The 15,917-nt window shown below is 33.1% G+C and overlaps 1 protein-coding gene across 1 annotated transcript; it reads left to right on the top strand.

Annotated features, from left to right (window-relative positions):
- Positions 1-5,455: 5,455 nt before the first annotated feature.
- LOC130816837 (protein LIFEGUARD 4-like) lies at positions 5,456-14,575 on the top strand. Its single transcript, XM_057682875.1, has 4 exons — positions 5,456-5,816; positions 5,952-6,065; positions 13,606-13,763; positions 14,255-14,575. Exons 1-4 carry the CDS (start codon positions 5,579-5,581, stop codon positions 14,456-14,458), a joined length of 714 nt encoding a protein of 237 aa, XP_057538858.1. The 5' UTR covers positions 5,456-5,578; the 3' UTR covers positions 14,459-14,575.
- Positions 14,576-15,917: the final 1,342 nt, after the last annotated feature.

Genomic DNA, 15,917 nt, shown 5'->3' with positions numbered 1-15,917 from the left:
GAACAAACAATTTTGACTTTTCTTGACCAATTTTTTTTCGTTGTAATAACTGCGAACTAACCTAGCCTTAGGCTCGGAGATAAAGACGCTTATTTTTGTAATTAAGTTTACGTGAAACTCATTTTTTTTTGTTAATTTTGCTTATTTGTTTCACATTTTCTTGTTAGGGACGGTCTCTCTCTTTGAGAGACCATTTATAATTGAGCTGGCCCTAAAAGGAAAAAAATATAGAGTACGTTTCTCGGATGCATTAAGAATATTGTAAGTACTTAAGTACTTACTTGGTGGGCATTAAGTATATTGTAAGTAGGCATTAAAGATATTGTAAGTAAACATTAAGAATATTGTAAGTAGGTTAGTAGGCTAAGTTTCTCGGTAGGCATTAATAATATTGTAAGTAGGCATTTTAAGTTATTTTTTGGTGGGTATTAAGTATATTGTATGTAGGTATTGAGGATAATCTAAGTAGACATATCTAACTAGGCATTAAGAATACAATAAATAAACATTAAAGTTTAATGGATTAAGTCTAAAAGACGTCTCTCAAAGAGACGATATCTCAAAAGACCGACTGTAGGAATTTTTTAAATTTAACATAGCGAAAATTTGAAATAACTAAATTTTTGATTAAAAATTTTTAAGAGATTAAAAAGCAAAAAATGAATAAATTAGGATCCTGCACTATTAGTAACAACAAGCAATTCATGACTTATTTTTCTATTCAAGAATTCATGAGAAGGTTCAACTTCAAGCAGAGGCGGAACTTTGGTAGAGGCGGGTAAGGGCTTCGGCCCTTCGAGATTTTCGTCAAATTTTTTTTAATATATAACTGTTATTTTATATTTTTTTAATTTTAGTCCAATAAATAAAAGCAACACAATTAAAGGAAGAGAATAGCTAAAGCAAAATAAAAAAAAAAGAACTTATAAGTAATAATGGCTTATCAAATTAGGAATGAAATTATCACATTTTAACAACTGAAAAAAACGAAAAAAGAAAAAAGGGATTGAGAGGAAATTGACAAAATCAAAAATTAAATTTACTATCTACAATTGAAGGATAAAGATTTGTTTTATATTTTAATTAAATTATCTTATCTATATTTGATAATTAGTTCGAATAAGTAACTATTTGAATAACTGAAAACTTTTACAATAAAATAATCTATTATGAAGATGGTAAAGACAAGACTTCAAAACAAAATGGACGACCATTTTCTTGTTGATAGTTTAGTAATATACATTTAGAGAACAAATAGCAAAGACATATAATGTCAATAAGATTATAGGCAATTTTAAAGTGCTAAAAGACTGTCGAGTTTTACTTTGATTTAAAATTTACATTATGATTTTTGGTTGTATTGATTGGTTGTATTTTAGTTGAATTTAATTTTTTTGTTAACTCCGCCCTTAACATTTTATTCAAGTTTTTTAAGAAGGACGGATGGTTACTGAGAGGGAAAGAGAAAATTTGAAAAAAATAAGATTTTTTAATAACTTTAATCAAAAAATAAGCTTCGGCCAAACTTTATTCCCAAAATAAGCGTCTTTAGCCCTAAAGCTAGGCTCGATATGTAATCGCTGTTACTAACAGCGATTATAAAGAAATGGTCAAAATTTTAGTCAAGCTATATGTCGCTGTTACTAACAGCAAAAGAAGGCTTTGACTGGTCAATGGTCAAGTCGCTGTTAATAACAGCGACTTTAGGTAATTGGTCCAAAAAGACTTCAAAGAAACTTGATGGTCTTTCCCCATAGAAAGAATGCATGAGAATTCAATTGCCTTTCTTGTTTCCTTGACCTTTTTATTCTGTGAATTGAATGGCAGTGAAAGTCACTTTCAGAATAAAAAAATTTAACTCTCAAGCTTACTCAAAAAGAAAATTTAACTCTCAAGCTTACTCATTTTCAGAAATGAAGAGCATATAAATGCATAAAGAGTAGGGCTGAACAGAGTTTGGTCTAAACCGTAAACCAAACCGGACCAAACCGTAATTTGAATATTTGGTCTGGTCTACGGTCTAAATGGTCTGGTCCGGTTTTTTTTATTTAAAAAAACGGTTTCCGGTCCGGTCCCGGTTTTAAAATTTTCAGACCAGACCGGACCGAAAAACCGTAATAAATTCCGGTCTGGTGAAAACCGTAAACCGTAATTTCCATTTTATTTAAAATTTTAAATGATACTATTATAACATTATGATTGGGTTTCTATAGACCATTAGTAGCAAATTTCATTTACAACTTCATAAAAAGCGCACAAAATTTATTGAGTCGTTATAATAGAGTCCATTATAATATAAACAAAAGAACTAAAAATCTTTCGGGCCATTTATGCAACTATGGTGAAGTACATATGACAATGGCGCTACAAATAGTTTGGAAGGAGTAAAAGAACTGACTTGCCCTTTTAGTTTAGGCAAATTTGTGATCCGAACTTCTGCAACGAAGGATAGTTTTATAATTTTAAGTGCTCAACTTTTGTTGGTTTAGCTATTGTTGCTTCTGTAGCTAACTTTCAGTTCATGCTGAATATTATTTGGTTCTGTAGTAAACTGTCCCAAGACTGCGTATATGCCTAATACCGTTTACAGATTATTGTTTATTTTAGATTCTCAATTAAAAAAATAAAAAAAATCATAGACCAGACCAGACCGTTCTCCGGTCCGGTCTGGTATCTTGACTGGTCTGGTCTGGTCTGAAAAATTTCCAAACCGGAATTTCTAGTCTGATCTGATTTTTCTATCAAACCAGACCAGACCGGACCGTGTGCAGCCCTAATAAAGAGAGAGATAATGAGTTGGTGAAAATTGAAGCTAAAGATCTGCCCTCTAATATCTAAATACCAAGTATTTTGGATATAGATGTATGAATACATCATCCATGGAAAGACCATGGAATAAAAAGGTCAAGGAAACAAGAAAGGTAATTGACCAGTACTACCTAAAGTCGCTGTTATTAACAGCGACTTGACCATTGACTAGTCAAAGCCTTATTTCGCTGTTACTTTATTTCGCTGTTAGTAACAGCGATATATAGCTTGACTAAAATTTTGATCATTTCTTTATACTCGCTGTTAAAATTTTGACCATTTCTTTATACTCGCTGTTAGTAACAGCGGTTACATACCGAGCCTAGCTTTGGGGCCAAAGACGCTTATTTTGGGAATAAAATTTGACCGAAGCTTATTTTTGATTAAAGTTATTAAAAAATCTTATTTTTTTCAAATTTTCAGGGAAAGAAGGCAAAAACACCGCAAGAGTAGGAAAAAAATTATTTTCCAAAATAAATATATTTCCGCGTCTGAAACTGTGGTGGCTAACTTAAAATCAGCTCGGCTAGTTTTAATGGATAAACAAGTAAAAAAAACATTTATAAAAAATAAAAAATAAAAAAATAAAAAAAAAATAAAAAAAAACTTACTCCTTGATTTTACGTTTCCCTAACAACCCCAAGGCATTATACAAGTACCTTCTCTTCCTATAATCTCTTCATTAGTTGATGTTTCACCAAAATAAATTTTATCATCCTTAAACTTTGCCACTCTTTTTATTTTATCGCCACCTCTCTTGAAATTACGAATTTATACCTGAATTTTAAAAAATTACGAATTTACCCCTGAATAATAATAATAATAATAATAATAATAATAATAATAATAATAATAATAATAATAAATTTAATATTTAAAAAAAATTTAAAAAAATTTTAAGGGGTGGGTCGCGGGTTTTATACGACTGAGTCGCGGCCGAGTCGCAAAAAACCTGCGACTCACCCCTTTAAATATATATTTTTTAAATTTTTTTTAAATTTATTATTATTATTATTATTATTTATTATTATTATTATTATTATTATTATTATTATTATTATTATTATTATTATATTTTATAAGTTTAGATTTTCTATATTAATCTTAAAATAAGAAAATTCACACATCTTTAGGTAAAATCTCATTTGCAGGTTTTATTCAAAAAGAGTAAAATCTCATAAGTTTTTGAGTTTTGACCCTTATAAAAGTTCAAAGGCGAGTGACTTTGTTTATGTAGGCAAAGTCATGTGCATACATCAAGAATAAAACAAAACAATTAAAGTGATAAATCTCATCACAAAATGAAGTAACTAACTTTCAAACTAATTTACATAACTATGTAGATATCTTCACATCATAAATCATAAATCATAATCATAAATCATAATAATATAATATATAATAAATACTAATAAAAGAACTGAAAAATAACACATGGTGATTTCTTAGAGTTTTGCCAAATGTAAAAGTATTAAATTAATAGAACTATAATTGTGCATGACAATAATTTAATTTCCTAAATGAATTTAAATTTATTTTTACATTAATTCTTTATATTTGAATAAGAATCATAAATAATAAATAAATAAATACTAATAAAAGAACTGAAAAATAACACATGATGATTTTTTAGAGTTTTGCCAAATGTAAAAGTATATAAAATATATTTTTATGTTAATTCTTTATATCTATATAAGAATCTTAAAGAGATTAATAAGTAAGTTATATGGTTATCTAATGTAATTATGTACATATTTTTCTCAAATAAAAGAGTGATTTTCTCTCTTAATAATCTTTAAAAAATTTTATTTATGTCTCTATACTAAACTCTTTGCATTGCACGAGCTTCTAAACTAGTCTATTCTAACTAGGCATTGACCGAGGTTGTATAAGTGTTAAAGTTTGGATAACAAGTCTTGAAATTATGTTGATGGAAAAATTTATAGGCATTGTTATATATCGCCTCCCTTTTTATTTTATCGTCACCCCCAATGAAATTATAAATTTGCCCCTGGACTTAAAATAACAATAATAACAATAATAATAATAACAATAATATTTAAAAAAATAAAATAAATAATAATAATAATAATAATAATTATTATTATTATTATAATAAAAATAATAATAATGACAAATAAAAATGAAAATAATATTTTAAAAAAATAATAACAATAATAATAATAATAATAATAATAATAATAACAATAATAATAAAAATAATATTTTAAATTTAAAAAAAATAAAAATTAAATATTATTATTATTATTACTGTTGTTGTTATTATTATTATTATTATTATTATTATTAACAATAATCATAATAATTATAATAAAAATAATATTTAAAAAAATTTTAAAAAAATAAATAATAATAATAATAATAATAATAATAATAATAATAATAAATTTAATATTCAAAAAAAATTAATTTAAAAAAATTTAAAGGGGTGATTCGCAGGTTTTGTGCGACTCGGCCGCGGCTCAGTCGCACAAAACCCGCGACTCTCCTCTTTAAATTTATTTTTTTTAATTTTTTTTAATATTAAATTTATTATTATTATTATTATAGTCCAGGATAGCGAAGTTTAAGGTTGGTGAAAATATATTCCCTATTTCGCCTTAAAACAACAAATTTTTCAAATCTCCTTGATCAATAATCTCCATTCGTCAATATTTTCCAAGAACCCCAACCCTTTTTTGTAACATAATTTCTGGTAAATTCTCAAAAATTTTTTTGAAATTTTGATTTGGTTTAGACAAATACAACAATGGGAAAAGGGGCAGCAGGCGACATTGAAACAGGGCAACTCTACCCAAACATGATGGAAAACGCACAATTTCGATGGGCATTCATTCGTAAGGTATACGTAATCATCGCTATCCAAATGATTCTCACCGCCATTGTTGCTTCTGTTGTTGTCTTCGTTCGACCTATTTCGCATTATTTGATTTCTACACCTTCCGGTCTTGCAATTTACATCGTCATCCTGATTTCTCCCATTATAAGTAATTTCTCGATTAATCTCGTGTTGATTATTTATTCTTAATCATTTTTTAGATTGGATTTTAAATTTTATGATTTAAGAGGTTATATTGTTGATGGTTAGGGTATGACATTGATGATTGTTGATTATTGTGCAGTAATGTGCCCGTTGTACGCTTACATGAAACGCCATCCGATCAACTTTATTCTTCTTGGATTGTTTACTGTTGCAATTGCTTTTGGCGTTGGAATGACCTGCGCTTTCGTTAAAGGTAATTAAACTTCTGAGACAATTTTTTTAAAATGTTAATATGATATTGACGGAATTACATTTTGGATACTATCATTAAATTTTGGATGATTGCGTTAAATTGTTTTTGTATTAGTTGTTACGTATATACTAAGGTTTATTATGCTTGAAATGTTGGGTAGAAGTCTAATAATGATGGATTTTAATTTATTCTATGTTTTATGAAGAGTCAAAACAATAATGTAAATTATTATTCTTGGAAGTAGCTACTCCCTCTCTTTTGGTGGTATTGCATCAAAGAGAAATTGAGTGTTTTTAAGAAAATATAATGAGCTGTAATATTTTATTCTTTAGTGAATTAAATGAAGAGAAAAAAAGGATTGAATAGTGTAGATTTTGAAAGGAGTTTAAATATACAGATGAGATTAAAAAAATGTAGAAAGTTTGTTTTCAAATGAGAAAATGATGCAAAACGAATGAAAAAATTAAAAATAAAAATTAAAGTAAATTAAGAGAGACGGAGGAAGTATGAAATTGATCTTCTAAAGGGGAAACATGTATTTGAGCTTTAACAATGTTCATCATTGCACACTCTACATGTTACAATAGGCCAATGGGTGATTCATACATGGGAATAGAAATTTATGGATAAGGTGGGTCGATTAGGAATGAAAATATTGTTGGGAATTGATGAACTATATACCAATTCCATATTTAGTATATTAGTGGAAATAAGTAAGGAAAATTATTATATCCTTTGTTTGAAAGCGAATATGAAATTAGAAATAAATATAAAATTTATTATTTTACTCTTATCATATTTTCATGCTAAATTACGTTTTAACACTCATGCTATGAAAAGTATGAACCACCTACCCTAGAAAGCTTACAACAAAATCACCATTTAAAGAAAATTTCAAAAGAAAAAAAAGGGAAGATGAAGCTTACCTTGTCAGCACAAAAAAATTGACGTAGAAATGTAGCAATGTGAAGTGAATAAGCAACATAAATCCCATTCCCAATTTACATTTTAATCTCATTCCCATAAAACAAAGGATAACTACATTTTGGGATTTTAATCGATTTCAATGGATAATTGCCTCCTACCAAACAATCTATAAAGACTATCGGAACGTAAAATGTGGTAGCACACATGATTCTGTACAACGTCCACTCACCTTTTTTTCTTCGTATGTACTTTTTTAAGGGTTTGTTCATTGCAAGTTTAAAGTGCACAACAATAATTATTACTATATTTATACAAGTTTATGTGATATTTAATACTCCCTCCTATTCAGCTTATGTGTCCCATTTTTTTTATAGTCAAGTCACCTTAATTGCTCCATTTTTATTTTTGGTATGGGTTTTTGACTTTTATGCCCTTAGTAACTTTATCCTATTTTCAATTATACCCTCCATTACCCATACTAATTTTCCTCCCTTACATTAAAAAACCCATAATACCACTCTTTCCTACTTTTAGGGTCACACTTTTGACTTTCCTTAACATCCGTGAAAAGTCAAATGGGACTCCTAAGGTGAATAGGAGGGAGTACTATAATATGCATGTTAACCATCACTATTCATATGCTGATTTTGATTCATCGAGTATATTATAGTTGATCTTAATTAGGATCAAATTTTCATATATAGTACATTTTTCCATTTTAGATTATAATCGACTAGCTAGAGCACTATAACTTAATAAATTAAACTGCTTATGATTATGTGAAGTTGCATATAATATTAACAATTAATACTGGTTTGAATTATATGACGGTTTTTCTTTTAAATTTGTGAAAAAAGGTTTGATTCTCACCGCTTAATACAAAAAAGAATAATTCTGTAAAGAATCAACTATATCAGAGTATAATGAAATCAGTAATGAACTTTCCAGAAATAATCCACACAAAATTGATTGAGTATATTGCTGTGAAAATCAGAGTAACAAAAGTATACCCCACTTCGAGAGGAGGCTCTCTCCAAAAAACAAACTCAATAACAAACTTTCTGATGCCCATTATAATCCATGCCTCAAGTATTTAAGCAAACAGAAATAACAAACTAATGACATCACTCACAAAAATAATGACATCATAAAATATTCAAAATATTAATTAACTAATTCTTAGCTGTCCTTTTCCTTGAGTATGTGAATACGATCGGTGGTTTATTGGGCCGACCCTGTTGAGTCCTTGCATCACCTCCGCCACAAAGAGCCACCTTGTCCTCAAGGTGAAAATCAGGAAAGCGAGCATCCAGAGAAGCATAATCCTCCCAAGTGGCCTCAAAATCTGGCAGACCTGACCATTTAACCAGCACCTCCGCAGTTGCAACTCCCCCATTAGATTCATTACGAACCCCCAATACCTCCTCTGGTTCAGCCACCAAGATCATATCCTCCGTAAGTTGAGTAGGAACAGTAGGGTTCACCTGAGCAGAACCAATGGCTTTCTTGAGTTGTGAGATGTGAAAAACCGGGTGTATCTTGGCTTCTGGAGGTAAGGCTAACTTATATGCCACCTTCCCCACTCTCTCCAATACTTCAAAGGGTCCAAAGTAACGAGCAGCCAGCTTTTCATGTAGCCTGGTAACCATCGATTTCTGGCGGTAAGGTTGTAATTTCAGGAACACACGATCCCCCACTGCAAATTCCATATCCCTTCTTTTAGCATCAGCCTGTTTTTTCATGATTTGCTGAGCCCGAAGTAAATGAGCCTTCAAATCATCGAGTATGGCATCCCGTTCCTGCAGCTGTTCTTCAAGAGATGAATTGGCAGTACTACCCTTCTCAAAACGGATCAATGCAGGAGGATCTCGCCCATATAGAGCTTTGAAAGGGGTACAAGATATTGAGTTGTGATGGGAAGTGTTATACCAGTATTCTGCCCAATCCAGCCATTTACTCCAACTCTTAGGCTTATCTCCAACGAAGCACCTTAGATATGTTTCAACTCCCTTATTCACCACTTCGCTCTGACCATCCGTTTGTGGGTGGTACGCTGTACTTCTTTTCAAGTGAGTGCCTTGAAGGCGAAATAACCCCTGCCAAAAGTAACTCATGAAGATTTTATCGCGATCAGAGACAATAGTGGAAGGAAAACCATGTAATCTGACAACCTCATGAATAAACACTGCTGCTACTCCTTGAGCCGTAAACGGATGTTTGAGAGGAATGAAATGAGCATATTTAGATAGGCGATCCACTACCACTAATATCGTATCGTAACCATGTGATTTCGGCAGCTTCTCAATGAAATCCATCGATAGGTCTTCCCAAACCTGAGATGGGATGGGTAGAGGTTGTAGTAATCCTGCCGGGCTGAGGGTTGAGTGTTTGTTGCGCTGGCAAATAATGCAGGAGGATATATACTTAGAGACACAACGCCGCATTCCCGGCCAATACCATTCTCTAGCCAAACGTTGATAAGTTTTAAAATCCCCTGAATGACCACCAATGGCAGAGTCATGATATTCCGCCAATAATTTAGTGACCAATTGCGAATTACCAGGAATAACCAAACTCCCTTTGTATTTAAGATTTCCATGCTCAATATTATAGCCTTTAGGCACCGTTTCCCCTTGTTGAATAGCACGAACCAATTCCTGAATAAATGGGTCCGTGTGCAGTTCCTGTTGAAATTCTTCCCATTTGATCCCACCAGCTGAGATGAGAGCGTTGCAATCGAACTCGGGTTGTTCCTTACGTGACAAAGCATCGGCCACCTTGTTATGAGCCCCCGGTTTATACTGAATTTCAATTTCATACCCCAAGAGTTTACTCATCCATCTTTGATACTCCGTTCCCACTTCTTTCTGAGCCATGAGAAACCTGAGACTTTGTTGATCTGTGCGAATAATGAACTTCCTTCCCAAAAGATACTGGCGCCATTTCATTACTGACAGAACGATTGCCATCAACTCCTTCTCATATATTGATTTTTGCCGCGCTCGTTGCCCTAAGACTTTGCTGAAGAAGGCTAGGGGATGATCTAATTGCATAAGCACCGCTCCTAGCCCAAATCCAGATGCGTCTGCTTCAATGACAAACAACTGGTCAAAATCTGGTATGGCCAATACTGGCACCTGGGTCATAGCGCACTTCAAGGCTATAAAGGCTTGGGTGGCCTCCTCACTCCACTTGAATTGATCTTTCTTGAGTTGGGCAGTGAGGGGTGCTGCTATGGATGCATAACCCTTCACAAATTTACGATAATAGCCCGTTAAACCCAAGAATCCTCGGAGTTCCCTAATGTTTGCAGGAATAGGCCATGAGGTCACTGCTGATACTTTTGATTGATCCACCGCCACTCCCGCTTGTGAAATAACATGTCCCAGGTACGCCACCTCCTTCTTCCCTATTTCACATTTCTTCCAATTGACGAACAATTGATGACTAGAAAGTAACTCTAATACTTGTTGTAAATGCAGTATATGGGCATCCCAAGACTTGCTGTAAATCAAGATGTCATCGAAAAAGACCAAAACAAACTTCCTCAAGCACGGTCGGAATACCTCATTCATGACTGCCTGGAATGTGGCAGGAGCGTTAGTCAATCCAAAAGGCATCACCAAGAATTCGTAGTGACCCTCGTGTGTACGGAAAGCTGTTTTGTGAATATCTTCGCATCTCATTCGTATCTGATGATATCCCGATTTTAGGTCTAGTTTACTGAACACCTCAGCCCCATTCAACTCATCCAATAATTCATCTATGACCGGAATCGGAAACTTGTTTGGGACAGTCGCCTTGTTGAGTGCCCGATAATCCACACAAAAACGCCACGACCCATCCTTCTTCTTCACCAACAAGACCGGACTGGAAAAAGGGCTCCTGGAAGGTTGAATTATACCAGCTGTCAACATATCTGCAATTAAAGACTCTATCTCATTTTTCTGTCCTTGAGGATATCTATAAGGTCTCCTGCTAATAGGATCGGTGCCCTCTTTGAGTACTATGGCATGATCGTGAGTTCTCTTAGGAGGTAAACCCGAAGGCATGTTGAATACGTGTTTAAACTCCTGCAAAACCATACGTAGTACTGAGGGGATTTGCCCCATATCCAACTCATCATTCTTCTGTTGGTCACTTGACAACTGGTTGAATTCCACTAAGTACCCTCCCCCCTCTTTCTGTAAGGCTCGTATCATGGCTTTCAATGAAATTTTTGTTCTCCCCAGTGAAGGATCCCCCTTAAGTGTTATATGTTCACTCCCCAGCTGAAACTTTAAGGTTTGGGTTTCCCAATTAGTCATTATGGTTCCCAATTTCTCGAGCCATTGAATCCCTAAAATAACATCAGAATTTCCCAAGGGAAGAGGGAGGAAATCCTCCATAATAGTCACACCTGGAAGTTGCAGACTCACCCCTTTGCACAGCCCAGTACCCCTTACTGACTCCCCTGTTCCCAACGACACACCAAAGGATTTTGTTGGGGAAAGTGGAACCCCCAATGTTTCAACAACTTCCCTTGAAATGAAATTGTGCGTAGCCCCCGGATCGATCATCACTACTACTTCCTTGCCTAGTATAAGACCCAGCATTTTCAAAGTTCGAGGGCTCGTGAAACCCATCACTGAGTTAAAGGATATTTCGGGTTGTATTTCTTCCACTAACTCATTATGCGCCAACTCCTCGGTTTGCATCTCTGTATTTAACTCTAACTCCTCCCCGTGTTCATCATCCTGCGAAATCAACACACTAAGTTCTTTTCGTCGACATCTATGGCCAACCATCCATTTATCATCGCATCTAAAGCATAAACCCTTCTCTCTCTTCTGTTGGACCTCCCGTTCCGTCAATCTCCTTATTTCTCCAGGTTTGTGGTGTATATTTGTGGAGGTGTAAGTTTTAACTTGGGGTGTAATTTGGTTCTGGGTGGAAATGGGGAGACTCGTGGAGTAAGAGGATGAGGGAAAAGTGTTTAGGGTTTTTGGGTTGTGTTTTGAAAAAGGGGAAGTTTGGTATTGGGCTGAATGTTTGCGGGAAGGCCCAATTCGTAATTTCTCTTCTATTTTTGCCGCCAATACCATTGCATGGTCCAATGTAATTGGGCCTAATAATCTGATTTCGGCCCGTATCTCCTCCTTGAGGCCATTATTAAACTGACCCATTGCAATTTCTTCGGGAACACCTTCCAAAGGAGCCAAGAGTTCAATGAACCTTCTTCGATATTCGTTCACTTCCCCTACCTGACGATTACTCAACCATTGTTCATGGAGAGTGCCGGTGGAGGTAGATCGGAACTTCCTCAGGATTAACCCTTTCATTTCGCCCCAAGTGGTCATAGGATGACGCTTGTGCTCCCATTGATACCAAAATAACGCGTCTTCCTCCAGCGCCACCACCGCCGCCTCCAGCCTGTCCTCCTCTGAGAGCCTATAAAACTTAAAGAAGCGTTCAGCCCGGAGGATCCATCCATCTGGGTTCTCTCCATTAAAGGCGGGCATGTCCAGCCTCTTAAACCGCCAGTTAGCACCGTTGCCTTGGTTCCCTCCCATTCCACCTTCATCAAGAATACGATTAGGAATGGGCGTACCTCTTGCTTGTGCCCTAGCATCCGATTCCCCTGACTCTCCTTCGACACGCGAACGAAGGGCTCCCAACGTGTCACGCACCTCTCGCTGGAAGTGCTCCTGGTCATCGCGATTGTGCGCTACTCGCCCATCTAACTGTAGTGAAAAAGCCGCCAGTTCTCGCCGGAGATGTTCAGAAAGCTGTTGCTGTTGTTCAGCTCGAGAAGTGGCTAGGGCATTTGCAATCTCCTCAGCCACGATTGCACGCATTTCCGTCATCCCCTGCTCCAGTTGTTCGATTCTCTGAGTTACCGTTGATGGCGCCATCGACCTGTCCCTTGATCGACGATGCTCTGATACCAGGTTTGAAAAGAATCAACTATATCAGAGTATAATGAAATCAGTAATGAACTTTCCAGAAATAATCCACACAAAATTGATTGAGTATATTGCTGTGAAAATCAGAGTAACAAAAGTATACCCCCCACTTCGAGAGGAGGCTCTCTCCAAAAAACAAACTCAATAACAAACTTTCTGATGCCCATTATAATCCATGCCTCAAGTATTTAAGCAAACAGAAATAACAAACTAATGACATCACTCACAAAAATAATGACATCATAAAATATTCAAAATATTAATTAACTAATTCTTAGCTGTCCTTTTCCTTGAGTATGTGAATACGATCGGTGGTTTATTGGGCCGACCCTGTTGAGTCCTTGCAAATTCATTATTCCCCTTGCATGTAGAGAACTCTTCAGACTCGACCCCGATCAAAAAAATTACACATTTTCTCTTTCTTTTAGTCTTATTCACGCAATTTTAATGTTCCCACTTTTTTTAATATTTGTACATAGATCATGTGTTGTAGCATTCTTAAAGGCACTATACATGTAATCTTCTAAGCCACATTCATGACATTGTGGGGAAATATAAATAGTGAATTATTATTTATTTAGACGCTTCATTGTTCTTTATATACTGTTTGAGAAGATGCAGTGAAAATATTAATTGGTTACGCCTATAAAATATTGGTGATTTAACAGGCAGAATAGTACTGGAAGCTTTGGTGTTAACAAGTGTAGTAGTGGTGAGCCTTACTCTTTACACATTCTGGGCAGCAAAAAGAGGTCAAGATTTCAGCTTCTTAGGCCCTTTCTTGTTTGCTGGCCTCATGGTCTTGATGGTTTTTATGCTCATCCAGGTATGCATAACGCCGTACTGTTCCTTTAGCTTTTATCTATTCACAAATTCTCAAATGCGACCGTCTCATGTGAGACCATTTTTATTGAGCTGATTTAATGTATATTTACGATTTTAAAGTGATTACTTATAATTTTTAAGTAATTACTTTTTATAGTCTTATAGTGATCACCTATAACCTTAAAATGATCACTTACAATCTTAAAGTGATCAATTAAACTAATTATTCGTTTCATGATGAGACAGTTTCATCATTTACGATCTTAAAGTTATAAATCATTAGTCGACCCATTTTAAAACCCATCTTAATCTGCAATGTTTTTAAATGCATCGATTCAATTATAATCCGATCCTTTACCAAAATAACAGGTTTGACTCCCTTTGACTCCCTTTTAAATGAGTAGGATAGTACTCTGTCTCGTTTGACACCTCTAATTATAGTTATAATATAATCATTTTATGGTGTTTGAATATTTGTTTTAATTTGTACAGATTTTCATTCCTCTTGGAAAGCTATCTTTGATGATTTATGGGTGCATAGCCGCCATATTATTCTCAGCTTACATAGTGTATGACACAGCCAACTTGATCAAGCGTTACAGTTACGATGAGTACATTCCAGCTGCAGTTTCTCTTTATCTTGATATTATTAACCTTTTCGTCGCCCTCATGGCTATTTTAGAAGGATCTGACTAGTCATACGTAGTACAACTATACATTTCCATGTTTGGTCAGGTTTTAATATCCTATGTTTATATTGAATTTGTTTTTTATTCTTTAGTATTTTACTATATATTAGATAGAGTCACGTGATATATGGTTTTCAAACATTTTATTAATACATTTAATTTAATTTTTTATAAAAGAATTTTATAGGTTCTGTAAAATAAAAACTAAAATAAATATAATGAAATTAAGTATACTTCAATTTGTTGTACAAATTTGTTATACATTTATATTTTAGGGAAAAATTTTGCATAACGTACAATTTTAAAAAAAATTTGCAAAAAGTATTTGTATAGTTCTAGAAAAAATTGGAACTTGATTATTAGTCTTTAAATTTAAAAATTCATTTAGTAATGTAAAATTTTAGTTTATATCAAATACTTACTTTTTTGGTGACATATTTTTTAAAAAGAATGTAGACAATTATTAGAAATGATTTATTAATTGATGTAGTTGATACTAGTTTTTGGGGATTAAGATTTTTGCATTGATGTATATCCTTTTACAAACTAGATTTATACAATATTTTTCAATTATTTAATTGTTCAGTCACTATCCTAAAAAAAAGTAAAACATTCAATATCTATAATAGTTACTCATTATTATTTCAAAATATCAGATTATTTTGGAGGGAATTATTTCATAAGAATGCTACACATAAACAGTTTTATGAAAAATGATAATGGCATTTTTTTAAAAATTAAACCTATAGCTTATATTATTGATAATGGCATGTTTTGATATTGCTATAATTATAGATTTTGCATTTTTAAGCACGGAAAGTGTAAAAGATATAAAAATAAATTATCCTCAAAAATTTTAGCTCTTAAACAAAAATAAAAAAGCATGGAGAAAATCACATCCAACAAACATAAAATTTGATTTCTCCTATATATGCATTTTATATTATATCTAAACGTTTTACTATCACCGGCTAAGAATTCAGTTATTAATTATTATTATGTTGCGTTTTTATTATTAAAGAGTAAAACCAACTATTTTTCATTTTGGATCTCTACAATTTTATTAAAGTGAATTGAACTTATTATTGCATAATTCATCTAAATTTCTTACTATTGAATATAAGTAATAAGCTTATGTTCTAAAATAAAAATTTTAATGAACTAAAAAAGAAGGTAAGTATTGAATTATTGTTTAGTAATAAACTCATCTTATTTGAACTTATTATTTGAATGGCATCCACTATAAATGTATTGTGTGCTGACACTAAAATTACATTTTTTCACATTAAAGTCAACATTAAAATATCTTATTTAAAAATTCTAACATTTGAGAGTTTTATTATAAAATTTTCAACCTAATTGATGACCACTATAAAAAGTTAAAATAAAATAACATCATTTTAATGATCCATCTTTTTTCTTGAACTGTTTTTTTTTTTAAAAAGTGAAGATATTTAATTACTTCT

This window comes from Amaranthus tricolor, chromosome 1 (assembly GCF_026212465.1).
Source record: "Amaranthus tricolor cultivar Red isolate AtriRed21 chromosome 1, ASM2621246v1, whole genome shotgun sequence".
NCBI lineage: Eukaryota > Viridiplantae > Streptophyta > Magnoliopsida > Caryophyllales > Amaranthaceae > Amaranthus > Amaranthus tricolor.
Note: the sequence above shows the minus strand (reverse complement) of the source record. Positions and strands in the feature narration are given on the sequence as shown.

What these genes read in the sequence shown, in the direction of transcription:
- LOC130816837 (XM_057682875.1), top strand. Translation starts at nt 5,579, where the DNA reads ATGGGAAAAGGGGCAGCAGGCGACATTGAAACAGGGCAACTCTACCCA. An exon ending in GACCTGCGCTTTCGTTAAAG is followed by an intron (nt 6,066 to 13,605) that starts GTAATTAAACTT and finishes GTGATTTAACAG; the next exon opens with GCAGAATAGTACTGGAAGCT. An exon ending in TGGTTTTTATGCTCATCCAG is followed by an intron (nt 13,764 to 14,254) that starts GTATGCATAACG and finishes TAATTTGTACAG; the next exon opens with ATTTTCATTCCTCTTGGAAA.